This window comes from Mustela nivalis (genome assembly GCF_964662115.1).
Source record: "Mustela nivalis genome assembly, chromosome: 10".
Lineage (NCBI taxonomy): Eukaryota > Metazoa > Chordata > Mammalia > Carnivora > Mustelidae > Mustela > Mustela nivalis.
The window spans coordinates 63,064,267-63,084,611 of record NC_139029.1 but is presented as its reverse complement, the minus strand read 5'-3'; the positions used below and the strand labels follow the sequence as shown (position 1 = coordinate 63,084,611).

The 20,345-nt window shown below is 41.3% G+C and overlaps 2 protein-coding genes across 8 annotated transcripts in view; both read right to left on the bottom strand.

The window, feature by feature from the left end:
• Nucleotides 1-9,591, bottom strand: part of NEXN (nexilin F-actin binding protein) — a 57,359-nt gene extending 47,768 nt beyond the window's left edge. For 2 of the 4 annotated variants that reach the window (XM_082686625.1, XM_082686627.1), the window contains exon 1: nt 9,457-9,591. The gene's annotated coding sequence lies outside the window, so the exon portion shown is untranslated. Of the gene's footprint in view, nt 1-6,642; nt 6,718-9,456 lie in introns of those variants that run through there. The other 2 variants (XM_082686626.1, XM_082686628.1) reach the window with 1 other exon arrangement.
• A 5,766-nt stretch (nt 9,592-15,357) lies between these two features.
• Nucleotides 15,358-20,345, bottom strand: part of MIGA1 (mitoguardin 1) — a gene marked incomplete at its 5' end in the record, with an annotated part of 104,366 nt that continues 99,378 nt past the window's right edge. For 2 of the 4 annotated variants that reach the window (XM_082686672.1, XM_082686670.1), the window contains 2 exons: nt 15,358-18,587; nt 18,787-19,051. In XM_082686672.1, coding sequence (XP_082542798.1) covers nt 18,833-19,051 — 219 coding nt within the window. In that variant the 3' untranslated portion in view covers nt 15,358-18,587; nt 18,787-18,832. Of the gene's footprint in view, nt 19,052-20,345 lie in introns of all 4 variants that reach the window. The other 2 variants (XM_082686671.1, XM_082686669.1) reach the window with 1 other exon arrangement.

Here is a 20,345-nt window from a genome sequence, read left to right as displayed (position 1 = left end):
TAGTTAAAAATGATTCATTTAAATAACTTCTGAAAGTGTGAACACATATAAAAATAAGTTCTCTGATGTTTTTAAAAAATGCCTCTAGTAGAAGAAAGGCTATGATTTAGAGGGGTGGTTCTCAAATTTTTTGAGTTCAGGGATTAATGTCTGTGCCATATAGAGAAGCCTGAGAGAACTTCTGTATAGATTATATCTACAGATATTTAATGTTTTGTAAATTTAATGTTTTGTAAAGATTCTTCCCACTCTTCTTTATTCAGTAAAGAGGCCCCAGGTCTACCCTGCAACATACTGCAGCTTTTAAAAAAATCCTTACATTAAAAAAATCTCACATTTTATTTATATATGGAACTTAATCTTATTAATGACTTCATCAAATAGATACTTACAAATTTTTTTTGAGTGGTTACTTTAAAGTCTTCCCAAGAGAGTCATTTTTAAACTAATAACAAACCCATTATATATCAACAGAAACATTTTATAAAAAATAACTTTTTCAGGGCACCTGGGTGGCTCAGTGGGTTAAGCCTCTGCCTTCAGCTCAGGTCCTGGGATTGAGCCCCACAACAGGCTCTCTGCTCAGCAGTGAGCCTGCTTCCCCCTCTCTCTGCCTGCCTCTCTGCCTACTTGTGATCTCTCTCTCTCTCTGTCAAATGAATGAATAAAATCTTTAAAAAAATAACTTTTTCAAAATAAATATATTGAAAGTAACATTGTTTTATATTTTTGCACATCTCTTTAATTCTGGCTTAATAGGAGACAGATACATTCTCATACCTGCTTCTGCATTCAAACTATTGAGATATGTTGTTCTAAGTATTTAAAGATATGGCCTCATACAGACATGTAATTGGAAAAGAGAGGGTTTCAGGGGCTCCTAAAGGCTCCTAGGGACTCCCTGGTATTCTAAAACCACATTCTGAGATTGGCTGAATTACAGGAAAGAACGTTCGTTCGTCAGTTCTCATTCCACAAAGTAGTTGGACTGAGCACTCCCATAACTGTTTTAGAAGTTATTTTAATAACTTAATTCCTATACTCAGCAACCTGAATGTCAAAGGCTTTTATATGGGGAATCTCACGGCCTTTTTCTAAACCTAGTATTAAGTGGCTTTTCTTCTGCCGTCACAGGCAGATGCAATGCCCTTGGCCACCTTCAGGGGGCAGCAGCAACACAACAATCCAGCCCTTCTGCACTGTTTCAGTGTTCAAGATCACAGGCACAGATGAATTGTTATGAAGAATGAGTAGAGAGAAAACACCAAAAGATAAGGCTAAACATGCAGCTCATCAGTTAGAGCTTGGTCATAATAAAGAAAGCTGGGATGATAACGGGATTTAATGATTCTGTTCTAACATATTAATCATTCATGTCAAATGAAGACAACTAAGTACACATCATAGGTTTCAGAGACCGTATTGTAACATTACTACAGTCTATAGCATATTGTTAAATGATTTATCAGAAAGGCTCCATTTTTTTTTCAATTTTGACATATTTGGTTTATATTTACAATATAGTATTTTTATGAGAAGGAGAACGTACTTTGTCCCAGACATTATGTGTGGCAATAGGATACAAAATGCATGAAAAAGCCTTTGAAGTCACGTACATTTGTTCGGTGAAATAGATGGGACCAGAAATAATTATAACACAAAGTATTAAGTATTAAAGTACTAAAGTATTAAGTACTAAAATAGCAGTATATGTACAGGACTATAGAAACATGGAAAAGTTGTGGAAAAGACAACAGTGGGGTGAAGGACGGGCTGGACTTAAGGAAAGTTACATAGAGATGGTGACATTTGATTTAGACCTTGAAAGACAAACAGATGTAAGATAAATAGGATTCCACACATTCAGACAAAAGAATCACCATGAACAAAAGCACCAATGCCTGATGACCCACTACAAATTTGGGGAGCTGTAAGTTATCCAGCAAATCCATGTGAAACTGGAAAGGCTAGGCACGTACTGGGAAGATTCCTACATGTCTTATTAAGAAAGCTTAGACTTGATCTAAACTAGGCAGTGAGGATCCAAAAAAGGAATTTTTAAAGCAAGAATGTGGGTCAGGGACACCTGGGTAGCTCAGTCGTTAAACATCTGCCTTCAGCTCAGGTCATGGTCCCAGGGTCCTGGGATTGAGCCCCACATGGGGCTCCCCACTCAGCGAGAAGCCTGCTTCTCCCTCCCCCACTCCCCCTGCTTGTGTTCCTGCCCTCGCTCTCTGTCAAATAAATAAATAAAATCTTAAAAAAAAAGAATGTGAATCAGGTAGGTATTCTAGAAAGAAAAAGCCCTCTGACAGCCATGAAAAAAATTGGAGTAAATGGGGGAAGGCTACAGGGAAGAGGACAAGCACAGTGCTCTTGGCGAGACAAGAGCCTGAATTAAGACTGTGGCATTACGAATGAAAAGTTGAAAGAGACGTTTCAGAAGTGGAATTGACAGGACATGGTGGCCCATTCATCCACTTACTTAACCAGGGTTTATCAAACTCCTGCTATAGGCCAGGCACTATTCTAGGCTGTGGAAGGATGAGAGTGAACCAACACAATAAGTCCCTGAATCCAGGGAATTTACCCTGGAGCCAAGGTACTACTGCAAGAACTTTGGCCAGTTAGATCCAGAGAGGGAGAGGAGAGAAGACAAATACTGTGAAGAATTAACTCAAAGTTTCTGGCTTGAGTGAATGAGTGGACAGAGTTACCATTAATTGAGATTAAATTTGAAAATATGTTTGAAGAAAATGAGTAGAGTTTTGAACAGGTTTTACTACCTTTCAAAATTACATTTGGGGTCTGTTTATACATGTATTAAGAATTATGGATTTTGGGGCACCTGGGTGGCTCAGTCAGTTAAGTGTCTGCCTTTGGCTCAGGTCATGATCCCAGGATCCTGGGACGGAGCCCGCATTAGGCTCCCTGCTCTGCAGGAAACCTGATTCACCCTCTTTTTCCCCTTGCTAGTGCTGTCAAATAAAAAAAATATTTTTAAAAAATCATGAATTTTTAGAGCTCATTATTTAAGGACCTTAAAGATCACTTAGTCCAGGGTGCTTGGATGGCTCAGTCGGTTAAGCATCGGACTCTTGCTTTTGGCTCAGTCATGGGTCTTGGGATTGAGCCCGGTGTAAGATTCTTGCCCTCTGCCCCTCCCCCCACTTGCACACATGGGCCCATGCGCACACACTCTCTCAGATAAATCTTAAATAAACAAACAAACAAGATCACTTAGTCCAACCCCTTCATTTACCACTTGAAAAAATAGCCGCAAAGAGATTCAGTGACTTATCCAGGTTGCAAAGCCATTCAGTCACCAAACAAGGAACTAGACTCCAATTTCCTGACTATTACTCAACTACTCACTTCACCATATCACTCTCCATTTTTACCTAATTTAAGTACATGAAACATATATAACATGCTCAATGGTAATATTAATATTTGTATTAACAGGCATAGCAATTAGTGAGATAAGCTTCAAGAAGTTTTTGAAGATGACTTCATAGCCTGATAAAATGTCATGTTCAAGAATAGAGTATAATTTTGGGCTGTTACAATTTCCAGGCTGGATATTAAGGTGTGAAGCTCCAGCTGTGAGATAATATATAAGTCTTATAGTAGAATGTAATATTAAGCACAGTGGACCTAAAAATATGCATGTTAGTATTTCGGTTCTAGAATCTCATTGGATCCATGTTTGACTTCTGTATTTTCTAAATTTAATTAATTTTCCTTTTTAGACATACAATTAAAATATTCCAAGATAGCGAATAATCCATCAATCAAGAATTTTAAATCATAGCTATCATTTATAATAACTGTTTCATTGTGATAATGTGTTATCTCCTTTCTCAAGGAACAGAATCGTCAAGACGGACAGCTTTAAATCTGCATTTCATTAAATTCAAGTAAATTCTTAGTCTCAACTTTTAAGAAGATTTTATTTTTCAAGATTTCATTTATTTGAGAGAGAGAGAGAGAGTTCCCAAGAGAGCATGAACAGGGGAAGGGGAGATGGAGAAGCAGACTCCCTGCTGAGCAGGGCTTGACATGGGGCTCAATCTCAGGACTTTGGGATCATGACCTGAGCTAAAGGCAGACGCTTAACTGACTGAGCCACCCAGGCATTCCTTTAAGATTTTAGAACACTTGGGGCATCTGGGTGGTTCTGTCATTTGGGCATCAGCCTTTGGCTCAGGACTTAATCCCAGGGTCCTGGGATCATGTCCCACATTGGGGTCCCTGCTCAGGGGGGAGCTTGCTTCTTCCTCTCCCTCTGCCTGCTGTTCTGCTTGCTTGTGCTCTCTAGCTCTCTGTCATATAAATAAATAAAGTCTTTAAAAAAAGATTTTAGAACACTTAACTGTATACTATAAATAATTGTTAAAAACCTACCTCTTTACAGTCTTTGAACAATGTTTTGAGCTTTATAAAATGTGAGCCCAAATTTTTATCATTTTTCACTATGGCAGAAATCTATGCTTAAATATAATGTGACTTTATTACATTTAGTTAATAAACATTATAACCTTAAACTTTTAAAAATATTATATGAGGCACCTGAGTGGCTCAGTTGGATAAGCATCTGCCTTTGGCTCAGGTCATGATTCCAGGGTCCTAGGATCGAGCCCACATCAGGCTCCCCACTCTTTGGGGGGTCTGTTTCTCCCTCTACCCTCTCTCTCCCGTTTGTGCTGTCAATTAAACAAATAAAATTTAATAAGCTAAATCAAAATATAAAGCCAATCATAAACCCTGTCATAATTCAAAAATATTTTATCTATTTCAAATAATGAGGTTTTTTTCCCCTCCTACCAATAAACAATTCCTCACTGATAACCAAGAATCTTATTTTCAACCTTTGATATTCTTCTGTATTAATTAATTCTGTATTAAATAAATACAGAATCAAATAATTCTGTATTAATTATTAATAATAATAATGTATAATGTATAACACTTTGCTCTCATATGACAGTATGTGATAGTTTTCAAAGAGCATTTACCATATTATACGCCCCTTAAAGAATGCTGCTCTACTCTGTTTTTTATCCTCAGTGTCTCACACAACAACTAGAACATGGTATAAACTCAACTCACACTGGCGGGAGTGGATGAATGACAAAGAGATAAGAGAAAAACTGCCTGATCCAAAGCCAGCCCAAGTCAAACTTCCGATCAGGGACGCCTGGGTGGCTCAGTTGGTTAAGCGGCTGCCTTCGGCTCGGGTCATGATCCCAGCGTCCTGGGTTCGAGTCCCACATCGGGCTCCTTGCTTGGTGGGGAGCCTGCTTCTCCCTCTGCCTCTGCCTGCCATTCTGTCTCCCTGTGCTTTCTCTCGCTTCTCTCTCTATGACAAATAAATAAATAAAACCTTTAAAAAAAAAAAAAACTTGCGATCAGCATCTCCAAAAAGAGGGCTGATGATGAGGACGCATCCATGAATGAATAGAAAATAAAATCAAATGGGTTTATGTTAAACTGTGAAAAACCAGAAGCTGCTTTCCCAAGCACAAGGACGTGGTAATCTCAGAAGGAGCCCGGGCGGCCTGACCCTCTGGGCAGGTGGAAGCTGATGGCCTTTCAACGAAGGACACAGCTGGGAACCGACAGACCCAGACATCAGGCTCCAAACCAAGGGAGGGTGGGGAGGCAGAAGAGGAACAGCCATTAAGTCCTCCTTATGGCCAATCTCTAGAAGGTTTAAAAACAAAACTAAACTCTTCTGAATACTTCTAGGGTGGAAAGAGAGGAGGATATTTTAAGAGTTTTAGGAAAGATTTCTTTCCTGGAAATACCTACCCTGTGCTTTCTGAAATCCCAGCAGTTAATATGTTTTAGTTAGTTACACATGGCCCCTTGTAGCTCCAACTTACACGAGCAGTTACTGCCAGTGAATGCTAACTTCTCATTCCCGTGATCCTCTCCTTTGCGAGAAGGATTGCTAACCCAAATACATCTACAGCATTTCAAGTTCAGGTTCCTAATGCCGGGTCCAGACTTCCCACCCTATCACGGCTTCAGACCTGCCTCACACTTCCATCGGGGCTACTGCATACTCAAGAGTTTAGGGTCAGGTGATGTAACTGTAAGACAATGCAGGGCAGTGTCACCAACAGGCCATGTGAGTGGATGACGGCTGGTTGTAAGGGAACAGGTAACAGCGGAGACGGGTGTCAGAAGGGGTATGTGTGCTCTCGGGGGGGCGGGGGGGGGGCAACTACTTCGTCCCAGGGTACTGCGGCTATGCAGAAATGACCCAGTTTCTCAGGAGAGGCTGGAAATCCTTATTTTATCATAAAATGTACCAATTTGTAACCAGGCTTGTGGCTGCAGGTGGCTTTCTGGCTGCCAGTTTGCGGCCCCTGATCTAAAGGAACAGGCGGCGCTGAGAAAATAGAGAGACAAAGGGAGGCCTAGTTCGGCCTGAATGGAGGAGGCACAGGCAAAGGGGAGGAAAGGACAAGAAGGAGGGGCCCAGCGAGAAAGGTGAAGTTTCACCAGCCTCAAAACGTGGCCCAGGGAGCCCCAGTCTGTCTTCTAATCTGATAGCAAAAAGGAGCTGACAAGAAGGAAAACAACAAAAGGAGGCATGGGGAGGAAAAAGAAGAAGAGGTACTGAACACTTACTGGATGGCAGAGACTGCACTGGGGGTGTGCGCACACGGCTTCCCGGAGATACGGCAACACAAGAAAAAAGTCCTGTGCACGGGGACAAGGAGAAACGTATCAAAACACTAACAGTACATGTGTCCTCTTTTAAAAGTCCTCTGTTCCGTTCTTGATCATTTTTAACCATAAATATGGTTATGTCTTTAGAACAAACAAACAAAAACAAATTTGACTAGAAGTTAAGTAAGTTGGATTTCAGGATAAAAATCCACTCATCTTAGAGAGTAGAAAGTACACCACCCTAAGTCCGGCCAAACAAGCACTGACTATTTAAACAGAAAGAGGAAATATAACAATTCCAAGTGTATGTAAACAATATGTGATTTTGCAATTACAAAACCAGAAGAGAGAATGAAAAAACTACACAGGTGATACAGAGCACAAATTGATTAAAGAACAGAAATAGGTGAAGTTATTGAGAATGTTGTAGGTTGGGGCACCTGGGTGGCTCAGTGGGTTAAGCCTCTGCCTTCAGCTGGGTCATGGTCTCAGGGTCCTGGGATCCAGCCCCGTGTTAGGCTCTCTGCTCAGCAGGGAGCCTGCTTCCTTCCCCACCACCCCCTCTGCCTGCCTCACTGCCTACTTGTGATCTCTCTCTCTGTTAAATAAAAAATATTAAAAAAAAAAAAAAAGAATGTTGTAGGTCATGTTCCCTCTAAATTATAAAGTAGACTACCAAGTTATTTTGTGTGTGTATATGGCCTACATACTATAAAATGTACTGAGTCCTCTCTTCCATAAAAAAACTTTTAGACATCTCCCCATCTACTTTTCTACATTTATTGCACTGTTTTCTTTCTTATAGGCATGTGTTTTTATTTAAACAATACCTTTATTTGCTTTTATGGTGTTTTAAAAATAGCAGTAGGGTTTTTTTTTTTTTGTTTTTTTTTTTTCCCCCTAAATGAAGTATGTAATTTTAGGTCACTTTGGTTCTAAGCAATCTAAATCCCCAATTAATCTCTTCCAAATATACATACTTAGTTTTCATTCTGTTCACAAATGAAACCCTAACCTAAATACTTTAAGTGTAATTTCAGGGGAAAAATACTGTTCAAAAGCCTAGATAAGGCATTCTTTTGTTGATGCTAAATATAGCCATCTCAAGATGACATACATTTTGACAATGATCAGTCTTACATATCAAATTTTCAAAAATAGCACAGATTCCATTGAAGGTGAGCAAGAAAAATTGCTATTCACTACAGTTCTGCCTAAAATGGTTTTAGAAATGTGAATCTTCCATTAAAACAATTACACCAATACTGTATTGAGGGAAACTGGATTTAAAAGAATTTTGCTGTGGGTTTTGTTCAGGGCTCCTTAAGGAAGTTGTTGCAGATAAAATACACAATTCCCCACATTTTTACTTAAATTATTTCAGTCAAAATATAAAAGAGTTTCAAAAACAGGGGGGCTAATACCTATAAGTATAAATCTGAACTAATTATATTAAATAATCAAATTTCATCTCCCCAGAAAACTGTCGCTCAGTTTGAAGATGCATTTTTCCACTTCTGCTCACCTCAAAGTCAAAAGAATTTCAGAGACTGCTGTGTCGTCTGAGTTTTCTGATGGCAGTTATTTAAGTTGTACAAGGACTGGAGGGGGTAAATAATGAGGTTCACGTAATGACGTGTGACTAAGATGGTATAAATACTCAGGTTTACTTAATGGTACTGCCCAACACATAGCTATGTTGTGACTCGCGGGCCAATGGGCCTGTTACATGAATTCATTAACAAAATTGAGCTGATGAATGATGCTGCCATTGCTTTGCTCGTGGAACTCTTTCTTTCTTACGGTTCACTTCATTTTTCTACCTGCCTCTTTCCCTAGGACAGACATTTTGTTAGGACATCTCCTTATGCTATTTTTTACCTTGTTCTCGCTCTCTCTCCACCGCACCCTCCCCCCAACTCTCTTTGTTCGCCTTATGGACCTTAAATAAATATAAAACGAAGCCCTGGAAGCCACTGCGACAATCAACTAACCTCTGGACTTGGTTATTTTCCGTACAAATGCCAATACATTTTTAGCACCGTAGAGCGTGTCACAGTTTATCAACAGTTGGAATGGCTTCGCATTTGGAAAACGCAGAGGGACAAGGGAGGTCTCAGGTGACCACGTCATGCACTCCAACTTCCAACTGTAGCCGCGCACCCCAACATCCCACCTCGGACCAAATCGCCTCCAAAACGTACTTTGGAGGGAGGGGGTAGATGGTAGGCTGTTAAAGCGCATTTTACTCCCCAGAATCCGCAGGGGCAGACCAGGAAAAGATTTCTCTTAAAAACAGCAGGCATCGCGGGATAGAGACCGCGTCGGGGGCACGTGGTGGGTGGGGGACGACACTGAACTTTATACCCGCTTGGACCCCAAGGGCAGAGCGAAGGGTCTGCACCCACGCCGCTCGCGCGGGGCTCTTCCCTGCAGGAGTGGAGCAAGCGCCCGAATGCAACTCGGCCGACCCGGCGCGAGGGCAGCTGGAAGCAGGGGCGGCGGACGAGGGAACGGCCGCCGGAGCCAAAGACCGGTTCGCGCGGTCAGACGCGCAGACCCGGGCCGCCACCCCGCCGAGTCCGCAGGACGGGCCGGGCCCGGCGCGCCGCCCCAGCTGGCCGCAGCCCCGCGCGCTCGGGTGCTGCGGCGCAGCCCGGCCGGGAGCCGGGAGGGGGGCGCGTCTCCCCGCGGCCCCCGCCCCCGCGGCGGCCCCGACCCCTCCCGGTCCGCCGCCTCCGCCCCCGCCCCACGTTCCCCGACTCCTCTCACCCGCCAGGAGCCCGCGACGAGCTGGGGTCCTCGATGCGCGCCGAGAGGCTGTGCGCGACCTGCGCTTGGGTGTGGGCGGGGGTCTGGGCGCTCCGGCCGCCGCCGCTGCCGCTCCGGCCGCTGGGAGCCCTCTGGCTGCCGCCGCCGCCGCCGCCGGCTCCACCAGCAAGTTTCCATAAAAGTCCTGGTGCGCAGCCTGTTCCCGCATTCCAGGCGGGCCCAGCGCCGGCGGCAGCTGTTCCAGAACACTAGGCCAGTTCCCCCCACCCCCACCTCCGCCGTAGCGCCCGGAGAGGGCTGGGTGTCGGGGAGGGAGATGGGAGAGGGGGCGGTGGCTGCCAACTTTCCGCCAGAACCTGCGAGTCGCCCGACTCTGGGTCGTGGAGCCTTTCACAAGGGGTCTGCCTCCACCTCTCGGCGGGGGCCGGGGACCGAAGGCCGCCTCCCCGGTGGGAAGGGAGTGATACTGGAATGGGATTCATGGACGGGCTGGAGCTGGCTCCCCAACACCCACAGCCGGTTGGCCCTGGGGCCCACTTCTCTCGGCGACTCTTCCCGTCCTGGTTTCTAACCAAGACGCCGAGCCACTCACTACCTTATCTTCCTCCAAAGCATGACCTTTGGCCAGTTTTTCTTTTATTGCTGAGGCCATAGGGCAGCAGTCCGGGGACCATTTCGTCTGTCTGTGGCTGTCCTTTTCTTGGCTCTCCTCTTGAACTCCGAGGAGAGGGGTGATAGAGGAGAGTGGAAGGGGGAGGGGGGAGAGGAGGTTCAACAAACAAACCCCCCAAACCCTAAAAACAAGTAATACTTATGCAATCTCCCACGTTTCCTTAGTTGAAAGCAAATCGTCTCCAGTCCTTCTAAACCTACATAAAGACAGCTGCGGATATTAGCACTCTTGGGCCTTTTCAACCTGGACCACAAGCCTGTCAATTAAACCCATCAGACAACCCATATTAAAACCTGAAATGCTTATCCAGAGGGGGAATTTTTCTGGTTGGGGAGATTTTCAATTCTTCGCTGCAGGCAGAAAATAAATAATAAAATATCGATGAAAGAAAAAAAAATTTTTTTAAGATTTTATTTGAGAGAGAGAACATGAGCCAGGAGAAGGTCAGAGGGAGAAGCAGACTCCCCGTGGAGCTGGGAGCCCAATGCGGGACTCGATCCGGGACTCGATCCGGGCACTCCGGGATCATGACCTGAGCCGAAGGCAGTCGTCCAACCAACTGAGCCACCCAGGCGTCCCGAAAAAAATGTTTTTAATTGAACTAACATCCACAGAAATCCACCAGGGACACCCACTTCCAACTTCAAGTTCTGGGCGGACAGTGGTGCTCTTGGGTTATATTCTCAGGGTATTGAGAAGGCCTTCTACTCTCAGTTGTAACTTCTCTTGTCCACCCCATCCACATTCACTATTTACTTGGGTTGGAAATTCTTTTAAAAGGTGTAAGCTACTCATTCTTCCATTAGAGAAAAGTTCCAGATTGGTAATTAAAACAGCTATTTTAACTTAAGCTAATACAGACATGTGACCTGGGTGACCTAGCTCACCCTGCCCCCTTGCTCCCTTCAATACCATCATCTTGACCTTCTTTAGTTCATGGAACTTGCCAGCTTCAGGGCCTTTGCACAAGCTGTTCTCTCTGCATGAAATCCTCTTTCCCCCACTCCCTACCTACCTAACTTCAGTACAAGCTTTCGCTGTCTACTTAAAGGTTGCTCTCTCAGAAAAGTTTCCCTTTCACTTCCAGTCTGTGCCAGTGTCCCCTATTATAAACTCTCATTCTACCCCTTTCCTCCCTACACTTTTCAACTTCGAAGGATACATTTATTTGTATGACTTAAAAGAAATGCGTAGCTCTCTTAAGGGACATCCACTCAGTGGATTCACCAGATTGAACAGACTAATCCAGTCTTCCTACAAAACTGATAGCTACCCACAGCATGCAAGGCCTATTTCTTCTTTCACCAATCCATTATTCATTCATTCATTCATTCATTCACTCATTGAACAAATACACAGTTCTAGATACTGAGGATACAGCAGTAACAAAACAAAAAGCTCTGCCGTCGTATTCGAGACATTTTGTGGAAGAGGGCAGACGGTGAGCAAATCAACTATGTACTTAGTGATATGCTCGAAGGATAGATCCAGAGCAGTGGAAGCAGGGAATGCTGGGAATGGGGCAGGAAGATACTGTTCTTGTAGATGGCATGGTTGGGGACAGCCTCATATAAATCAGTCCTGAGGAAAGTGAGACAGTGAGCTAGGTAAATCTCTGGAGATGCATGAGAACATGAATCATGTAAATATCTGGAAATACTGGGGGAGAAGGGTCCAGGAGGAGATATAGAAACCCCAAGGAGGTTCCTGACATGTTCTAGAAAGAGGAAGGAGGCTTGTGCAGGTGAAGCTGAGCAGGCCAAGGGGGAAAGAGGATGTGGAGCGGGGCAGGAGACAGCTGGTAGAGAACCCTTTTGCCCAACATTGGAAGGACTTTGGCCTTTAAGGTGGGTGGCCATGGTGATTTTGAACAAAGTAGTGACATGATCAGACATATTTTTAACATGTTTCACTCTGGTTGATGTGCTGCAAATACACTAAATAAAGCGGGGAGACCATCTGGGAGGCTTCCAAAATAACTGGGCTGGCAGGTGATGGGAGTTTGGACCACAGTGATGCCTTGTGAGGATACGTGCTTGGCACTTTCTTTTTCTTGGTCCATTTTAAGAAGTAGAACTGGGAGATTTTGGCAACAGATTGAACATGCGATGTGAGGACCAAGTTTTTGGCCCAAGGAGTAGAAGAATGGAGTTGTCATTTCCTGGAATGAGAAAGACTGGCCGGAGGAGGTGGAGCAGCTATAGTCAGGAGCTCAGTTTGGGACATGCTAAGTTTAAGGCTACCGGAAATCCAAGATTCGCCAGTGTGTATGAACATTCCTCATATACCTACCCTGAGTCACTTGGGTTTGTTCTTCAACTTGATCGGATCAGCTGCATGCTCTTGAAATGACATCAACATTACAAAAGGAAGAGCGATAAAGGCAGAATGAGTTAGGGTTTTATAAAAGCTAGGATGAAAGTTCTGAAGACTTGATAAAGGTAAACAATATAAAAATTACCATCAAGCTAGATGTGGGGAAGACAAATGTATAAAATTGGGTACAAAATTATAAAAACTAAGGGGACTCGGCATCCATTGCTTTTCATGTAAATTTTTTTTCATGTAAATTTTTTCTCGTTCGTAAGTAAGGGAAACGGGAAATCCCTTTCCCTTCCTAAGTAAGGGAAATGTGGAAATCCCAGATGATGATTTAGTGGTGTAGTTTCTACAACGAAGACATCTCCGAATACCGACTGGATCCATATTCCAAGCAAAGGTCTTGATCCTACCTCAAGGTTGCCCAACGAAAAAGGTCTACCTTAACTACAGAGTGTACTGTCATTCCTTGCAGTGGCATCAAGCCACTAAGATGACCCCAAACGATCCCACCATTTAATATCTACACCCTTGTGTAACCTCCTCCCACACCGTGTCAAAAGGTGGTCTGTATGATCAACATAACATGCTATGTTAGCATGGCACTATGGTAAGTCACTTCCAAGTCTAGGTTATAAAAGATACTGTGTCTTTTGCCTTGATACCATCTTTTGGGAGATGCCAGCAGTAGTTTTAAAGAGACTCAGGCAGCTCTGTTACGATGCCCACAGGGCAAGGACCTATCGCCCCTTCCTATCCCCGACAATAGCCATGTGAGTATGCAAATCTTGACAGCGAATCTTCCAGTCCTGGTCAGACCTTCAAATGGCTGCAAACTCAGGAGAGACCCTAAGCCAGAACAACCAGAAACAGCCATTCCCAGATTCTTAACCCTCAGTGACTATGCCAGATATTTGTTGTTTCAGGCTGCTTAAATTTTGGTATAATTTGTTATGCAGCTGTGGATAACAAACACAACTGCTTTAACTTACTTTTTAAAATTACCCACCCCCTACCACATTAAGGATCCAGTCCTTTTTAAAGTCTGTGCTCCTATCTCTCACAGTGTCAAGGAAAAAAAAAAAGGCAAAGTTCTGGAAATCATATATTTCAAGTGCTTGCAAATGTCAAAGTGCTCCTCTGTATTCAAGCATTATGGTATTATTTCAAACGTAGCAAATTATAAAAGTTCTGTAATCTCCTATATATAAATGTACTTTGTGAAAGACTTTTGTGATACACATAAGAGACAGTTAAAAGCAAAACACTGAGGTGGTATTTGATGTACCCACTACTTTGCTGTGGCTTTCAAGTAAAGAATAAAGTGTCGTAGGAAGGTTTGCTTTTCTCTTCTGTACTGGAATTCAGTCCTTCCCTGCACAAACGATGAAGGTTACTTAGAGATAGGGGGGAAAAAAAAGAACCAAAAACACCTTAGCAGACAAGAGAGCTGTGCAGCATGATCAAAGATGTCAGCAGCATGAGCAGAGAGCAAGATTAAAGGAGAAGACGTGGCAGGGTAAAGTATGACAGAATACCCGGTATGAAAAGAAATACTACATAACAAAAGTCAAAAGTGGCATAAGAACAGTAAAGACAACAGTGGATGAACCAAACGAGTTTTAGAGATTTCCAGCAAAGCCCTACAAATAATATAACAATAAGACATTGAGATGCTTGTAGAGACCTATTTTATTTTTTTTAGATTGTTTATTAGAGAGAGACCACAGGCCGGGGAGAGGGGGATAGGGAGAAGCAGACTCTCCTTCCTCCCCCAACAGGGAGCCCTATGCGGGACTCGATCCCAGGACCCTGGGATCACAACCTGAGCCAAAGGATGGTTAACCAACTGAGCCACCCAGGCATCACCCACCCCCCTTTTTTTTTTTTTGCTTGAGACGTATTTTAAACATATCTAAAAATTCAGAGATGTTTAAAGATTTTTTTTTAATTTATTTACTTAAATAATCTCTACACGACATGGGGTTTAAACTCATGACCCTGAGATCAAAGTCAAATGCTCTTCCAACTGAGCCAGCCAGGCGCCCTGAAACCCAGAGATGTTTAAAATATACAAAACGTGATATTCGGGGAGCGGGAGCAAAGAGGATGGCATGGGACAGCCTGGAGGATGGCAGGCGACACAGAAAACAAAAGATGCCGCTGAGGTGCTGCTCCAGCTTCCCGTCCACATCCAGCCCCGTCTCCTCGCTGCGAAGAGTGCTCGCGGACTGTGTGCCTCGGACTGTTTTTACATCCAAGGAAAGCTGCCGTGTCATCCGGTGCCCCCACGGCCAGCCTGGCAGCATCCCCTCTCCTTGACTAGCCGTATGTGGGTTCTGACCAGGAAGTGGGGGGAAGCAGGAGGTCCGAATAGGGACAGATGCACGAACATGAATTAGATAAGTTTACAGTGTGCTTGATGGCATTCCCAACCCAACACTTTATTAATTAAAACACAGGTATTCCAGGGGCGCCTGGGTGGCTCAGTGGGTTAAGCCGCTGCCTTTGGCTCAGGTCATGATCCCAGGGTCCAGGGATCGAGCCCCGCGTCAGGCTCTCTGCTCAGCCGGGAGCCTGCTTCCTTCTCTCTCTCTCTGCCTGCCTCTCTGCCTGCTTGTGATCTCTGTCTGTCAAATAAATAAATAAATCTTTAAAAAAACAAAACAAAACACAAGTATTCTGGCTTTACTCATCACAGAACTGTCCTTTCTCCCACTTCATCCACAGAGAAGACATGTGCTTTGGCACTTGATTCCAACAGTTCTGCAGTCCTCGGTGTTCTCTGTGCCTGTGTATGTGGTCTTACGGCCACCACACCACGAGCTCCCATAGGACGGGGTCGGATGAGACCAGTGTGATCTTGCAAATATGCATATAAGCATTGTATAAAACACTCGAAACATCAGTAAAATGTACCATCACTATTTTATTTGGCAGTAGTAGAAATACATCCATGTTACAGTGCTTATTTTAGCTAAAGAGTCAGTGCTATTTTTTTTTCTTCTGCTACTGTAGTGTTTCACCTTTACATAAATTAATAAGTACAATCCCTACATTTAGGAAATAGACACATTTACTAATCAGCCGAGTAAGGACAATACATGGTTGTTACAAACTAAGCAAAAAAATAACAGAATCACTAGGATCAAATAAAGAATGCCCATTTCTATTATCTCCATTAATCACAGATTATATAAATTCTTAAGTCTCACTTGCAGAGAAATTTCTAGATGTAATTGATCCAAGCAAAAAACAAAAGATCTGGATTCAGTCTAATTCTTATAATCACTTTGAAATGTATATTACAAATAATTTCCTAATATGTGTTCATATTAAAGACAAATTGTCATGAACATAATTTTGTATTTCTGATTATGAAAGGTCACAGAGAAGTGTATCAAATGTTACTTTGGCATTCCTATTTAATAGGTTTAGAGGAATAATAAACTAAATTCTTTTGTGATGCAAATAATTGCTCTTTAGGTAATCATTTAAGCAGAAAATGTGACTTTTTTTTAATTGAAGTGTAGTTGACAATGTTACATTAGTTTCAGGTGTGAAAATGTTACATTTTAAGGCAAGAAAAAGTTTGTAAATATTTTTTATAAAGCCAGGTAATTTAACAATAGAATAAAAATAAATGGATCCAAATAAAAGTACTATTTTATGATAGAAAGTTTTTTGGAGCTGATTATAGCCATATGAGACTCTTGGCTTCTTTTTTTAAAAAAAATCTCATTTTGCTATTTTATAAACATATTGTAAGCCTTAAATGAAGAAATAACTAGACTTTTAGTTGAACAAAAACATAGAGAAACCAAAACAGAAAGAAAGTTAGCAAACATAAATCACCTGAACACGGATCTTTTCTCTTCCAGAAAACGGGAGGAAAAAAGCATTTTCTCAGGATGAACTCAAGGCCCTCTGATTATCATGTACACAGGGAAAGGGACGGTAGTAGGACTGGTGGTGGCAATGGCAGTTTTCCGACTGTACCAGCATGCGTCTAACAGGGTTTTTTCCTAAAAAGCTCTAGACTATTTTAATCATTTTTTTATAATTATTTATAACATTGCTTTAGTTGTTGAACCCAATTTCAAGGCAAGCTGAAATTGGTACATATGTCTTAAGTACGTCTGCTGTGGTCAGAACCATTTTAAAGAGATGTTTCTTTTAAAAAGTTCAAGCTTCTTCCCTTATAAAACAGAGGGTTTTTGTTTTTGTTTTTTTTTTTTTTTAACCTATACTAATTACCCTGAAATTCTATTTGGTCACTCTCATTTCTTCTGTCAAAGGCCACAAAGAAAGCACTTTTTTGAAGTAGTAGCTACATAACTGACCAGAAATGAATCAAACTCAAAACACTGAATTTGACAAACTAACCTCTTGAATAAGGGCAACTTTTTTTTTTTTTTTTTTTTTAAGGTGAAGTATAAAAGAGGAAAAAACCCACCTTCTGGAAAGCTATTCATCTTATCTGATGAAATAAATTCCCCAGAATTACCTTATGTAGTAGCAGCATTATTAAATAGTGCAATTCTTCAAAATAGATTTCAAATAATATCTTCCTCAAATAAAAAAGTAATTAAGTTTACTTACAGCTCTGTTTATAAAACCACAGCTTAAAACATTTAGCCGCCCCAACCAGAAGATAAATATAAACAATACCTGTCTTGCCTACACAAGGATGGGAACACGAGCACACACACACGTGTATGAATCATTCAAGGCCAATGGTACCCGACAAGAAGTTAAAGTACAAGATATGAATTAAAAAATAAAACAACACATAATGCAATTTTTAGCTTTGATACTTCTACCGCTATTCCTCCATCAATAATAACAATTATGAATAGCCAATTGTTAAAACTAAGAATATATGTAAGAAACGTCAGGAACTAAATATCTGAGCAGTATTTCATATTGTTTAATTCTGTAACCCACACATTATGGGACACAGTATACATGCAAACAGCATAAAGATTCTGAAACTCGTATTTTGTAACTGATTATTACATAAGTGTGGCACAAATGTAAATTTAAAACCTTAAAAGATTATGCTTTTCTCCCTCGCTTTTCATTTTCTATTCATTCATCAGAAACTAGGCACTTTAATCTAAAAATTCATTTTTTAAAAAATATATTTAAATCTTTCTGGGTAACTCCCTCGCGAAATAGATAAAGCTCACCTTAGGAACAAAATCAACGAGTCCAGTGCTTTGATATGCTGAGTGAGCCACATTAAATAAGCGATATATGGTTTAGACACAAAATTAACACAGCTCTGAATGTATCTAATATACTCTGAAGAACCCTACTCATATGAACAACCCATTTGTTCATTTATTTACCATAAAGGACATGAAATATACTTCCATGCCACTAAAAAATATTTTGTTTTATATTCAGAGGGAAAAAAACCTTTAAAACCTCACTAAGAGTCAAAGTATGAATATTTTTTAAATTGGGCATAATATGACAAATTGCCAGTGCACTATAAGTTCTATAGGAGGAGAACTTAGAAACTATTTTACTGTATCCACATTAGTATCTTCAGATATTGGGGAATAGTTTCAAAACTACACACAAAAAATCTTAACAACTTCTTAGAGTTAATAAATGTTATCTTTTTAATCAATAATCATTCAAGGGGAAAATGCTCTAATCTATAAAAAGATAAAAAAATTTCTTCGGTCTCATTATTCTAACTTACAGGACCAACAATAATATATTTTGGAAACTGCAGCAAATCTAATATAAACTTGTAAACTTCTCAGTGTCAATTCATTTAAATGTTTTATAATGATACTCAGCCATTACAATTTCTTTGATTCAAACATGAGCAAATGCACGAGCAATAATGTAAGCAGTACGTATTAAACACCACTACTGCCTAAACTTGATTGAATAAATAACTTTACAGTGAAAAATACATTTTCAGGCAAAGTTAAATTTGTTGACACTAGGAGTAATATATCCTTACATAAGAGTGCCACGAAGGTCTTGCTACAGTGTATATTTTCAAGGTGCAAAGCATAAAAACAGAGCTTTTGAAAATGATACTGGACATCGCAGACAGCTTTGGGAAGACAAATCAACTAACTCCCAAGTACTGGTTTTAATTCAAGCAGTATTTCTGTAAAATATACAACATTTCATGACTTAAATTATTACCTAAAGACTAGAAAGCGTCACTTTGGATATAGTACACAGGGATTCAATGACAGAACTGTGTAAATACAGTATGATCACTCATACTCTACCAGATGTCTTTTCCCTCCCTGAGTCCATATCCCCCAATTCATTATAATACATGGTACAAAATCAATAGTTACCTTAACTATTTCATAGTACATTCCAACCGTATGTTCTTTATGGTACTTATTGCACTTTGGCTTCCAATAGGCCACTGGACACGACATGACCATGACTACTTAGACAGCTACTTGTATGCCTCAGTGCATCAGCTCCAAGATAAGCCGTCAAGAGTTCAGTGCGGCGAATAAGTAACTGCATGAGGTCTTCAGCCAAAGTCTCTATACTGGAATAACGTACCTTCTCGAAGTCAAAAATGTCTTTGAGGAAGAAAATAACTTGATTCTGGAAAATGAACACAAAACAAATGCACTATCAGACCAAAATCATATTAATCTAAACAGTTATTAATATTGTGGGGTGCCTGGGTGGCTCAGTGGGTTAAAGCCTCTGCCTTCGGCTCAGGTCGTGATCTCAGGGTCCTGGGATCGAGCCCCGCATTGGGCTCTCTGCTCAGCAGGGAGCCTGCTTCCCTCTCTCTGCCTGCCTCTCTGCCTACTTGTGATCTCTGTCTGTCAAATAAATAAATCTTTGAAAAAAAAGTAGTTACCAATATTGTAACAAGCACTGAATTAAGAGTCAGAAGGCCTGACTTCCAGTATTAGTCTCATATCTCATTGGAAAAGGGACCTTGAACAAGTGATTAAACCGTTCCTAGGTCTCACTTTCTTTATCTGTAAAATCCGGGAAACTACTACTTCTCCTTTATAATATTCAGGGCTGACGTGAAGATGAAAAAAAAAAAAAAAACTATGGCAAATGCCTGTAAACCCTAAAGCACTGTAAAGGGCTATTATTAATTCTTTCTCAATAATTGATATTTTCAGTGTTACCTCTGAACATTGGTACTACTTTAAGACCCAAGAGTAAACGATTTCCAATAGTTGTTAACTTTTATTTCTTTTTTAATTTTAGAGCCAGAGAAAAAGCACAAGCAGGGGAACGGTCAGATGGAGACGGAGAGACAAAGAATCTCAAGCAAACTCTGCACTGAGCGTGAAGCCCTGCTTGGGGCTTGATCCTCCAACCCTGAGATATGACCTGAGCCAAAACTAAGAGTTGGACACTTAACTGACTGAGCCACCCAGGCGTCCCTGTAATTTTATTTTTTTTTTTGCGCCCCTATAATTTTTAAGTTGTTTTTTAAAAAGATTTTATTTATTTATTTATTTATTTATTTATTTATTTTTGTGAGAGGAGAGAGAGAGAGTGTGTGCACATGTGCATGAGCAGGGCGGAGGCAGAAGCAGAAGCAGACTCCCCGTTGAGCAGGGAGCCCAATGCGGAGCTTGATCCCAAGACCCCGGCATCATGACCTGAGCTGAAGGCAGTCGCTCAACCAACTGAGCTACCCAGGAGCCCTAACTTTTAAGTTTTAAGGGTATACTTTTCTGTATATAAAAACTTAAGATACATGAAAATTAAAAATTTCAGGTCTCAAACCAGTGAAGATCTGAAGGATATTTCACTTCAGTAAGTTAATACTTGTGTTGCAACTCATTTTTTTACTATAGTATGGTTGAAATACAGTGTTTTATTAGTTTCAGGTGTACAACACAGTGATTCAACAAATCTACAC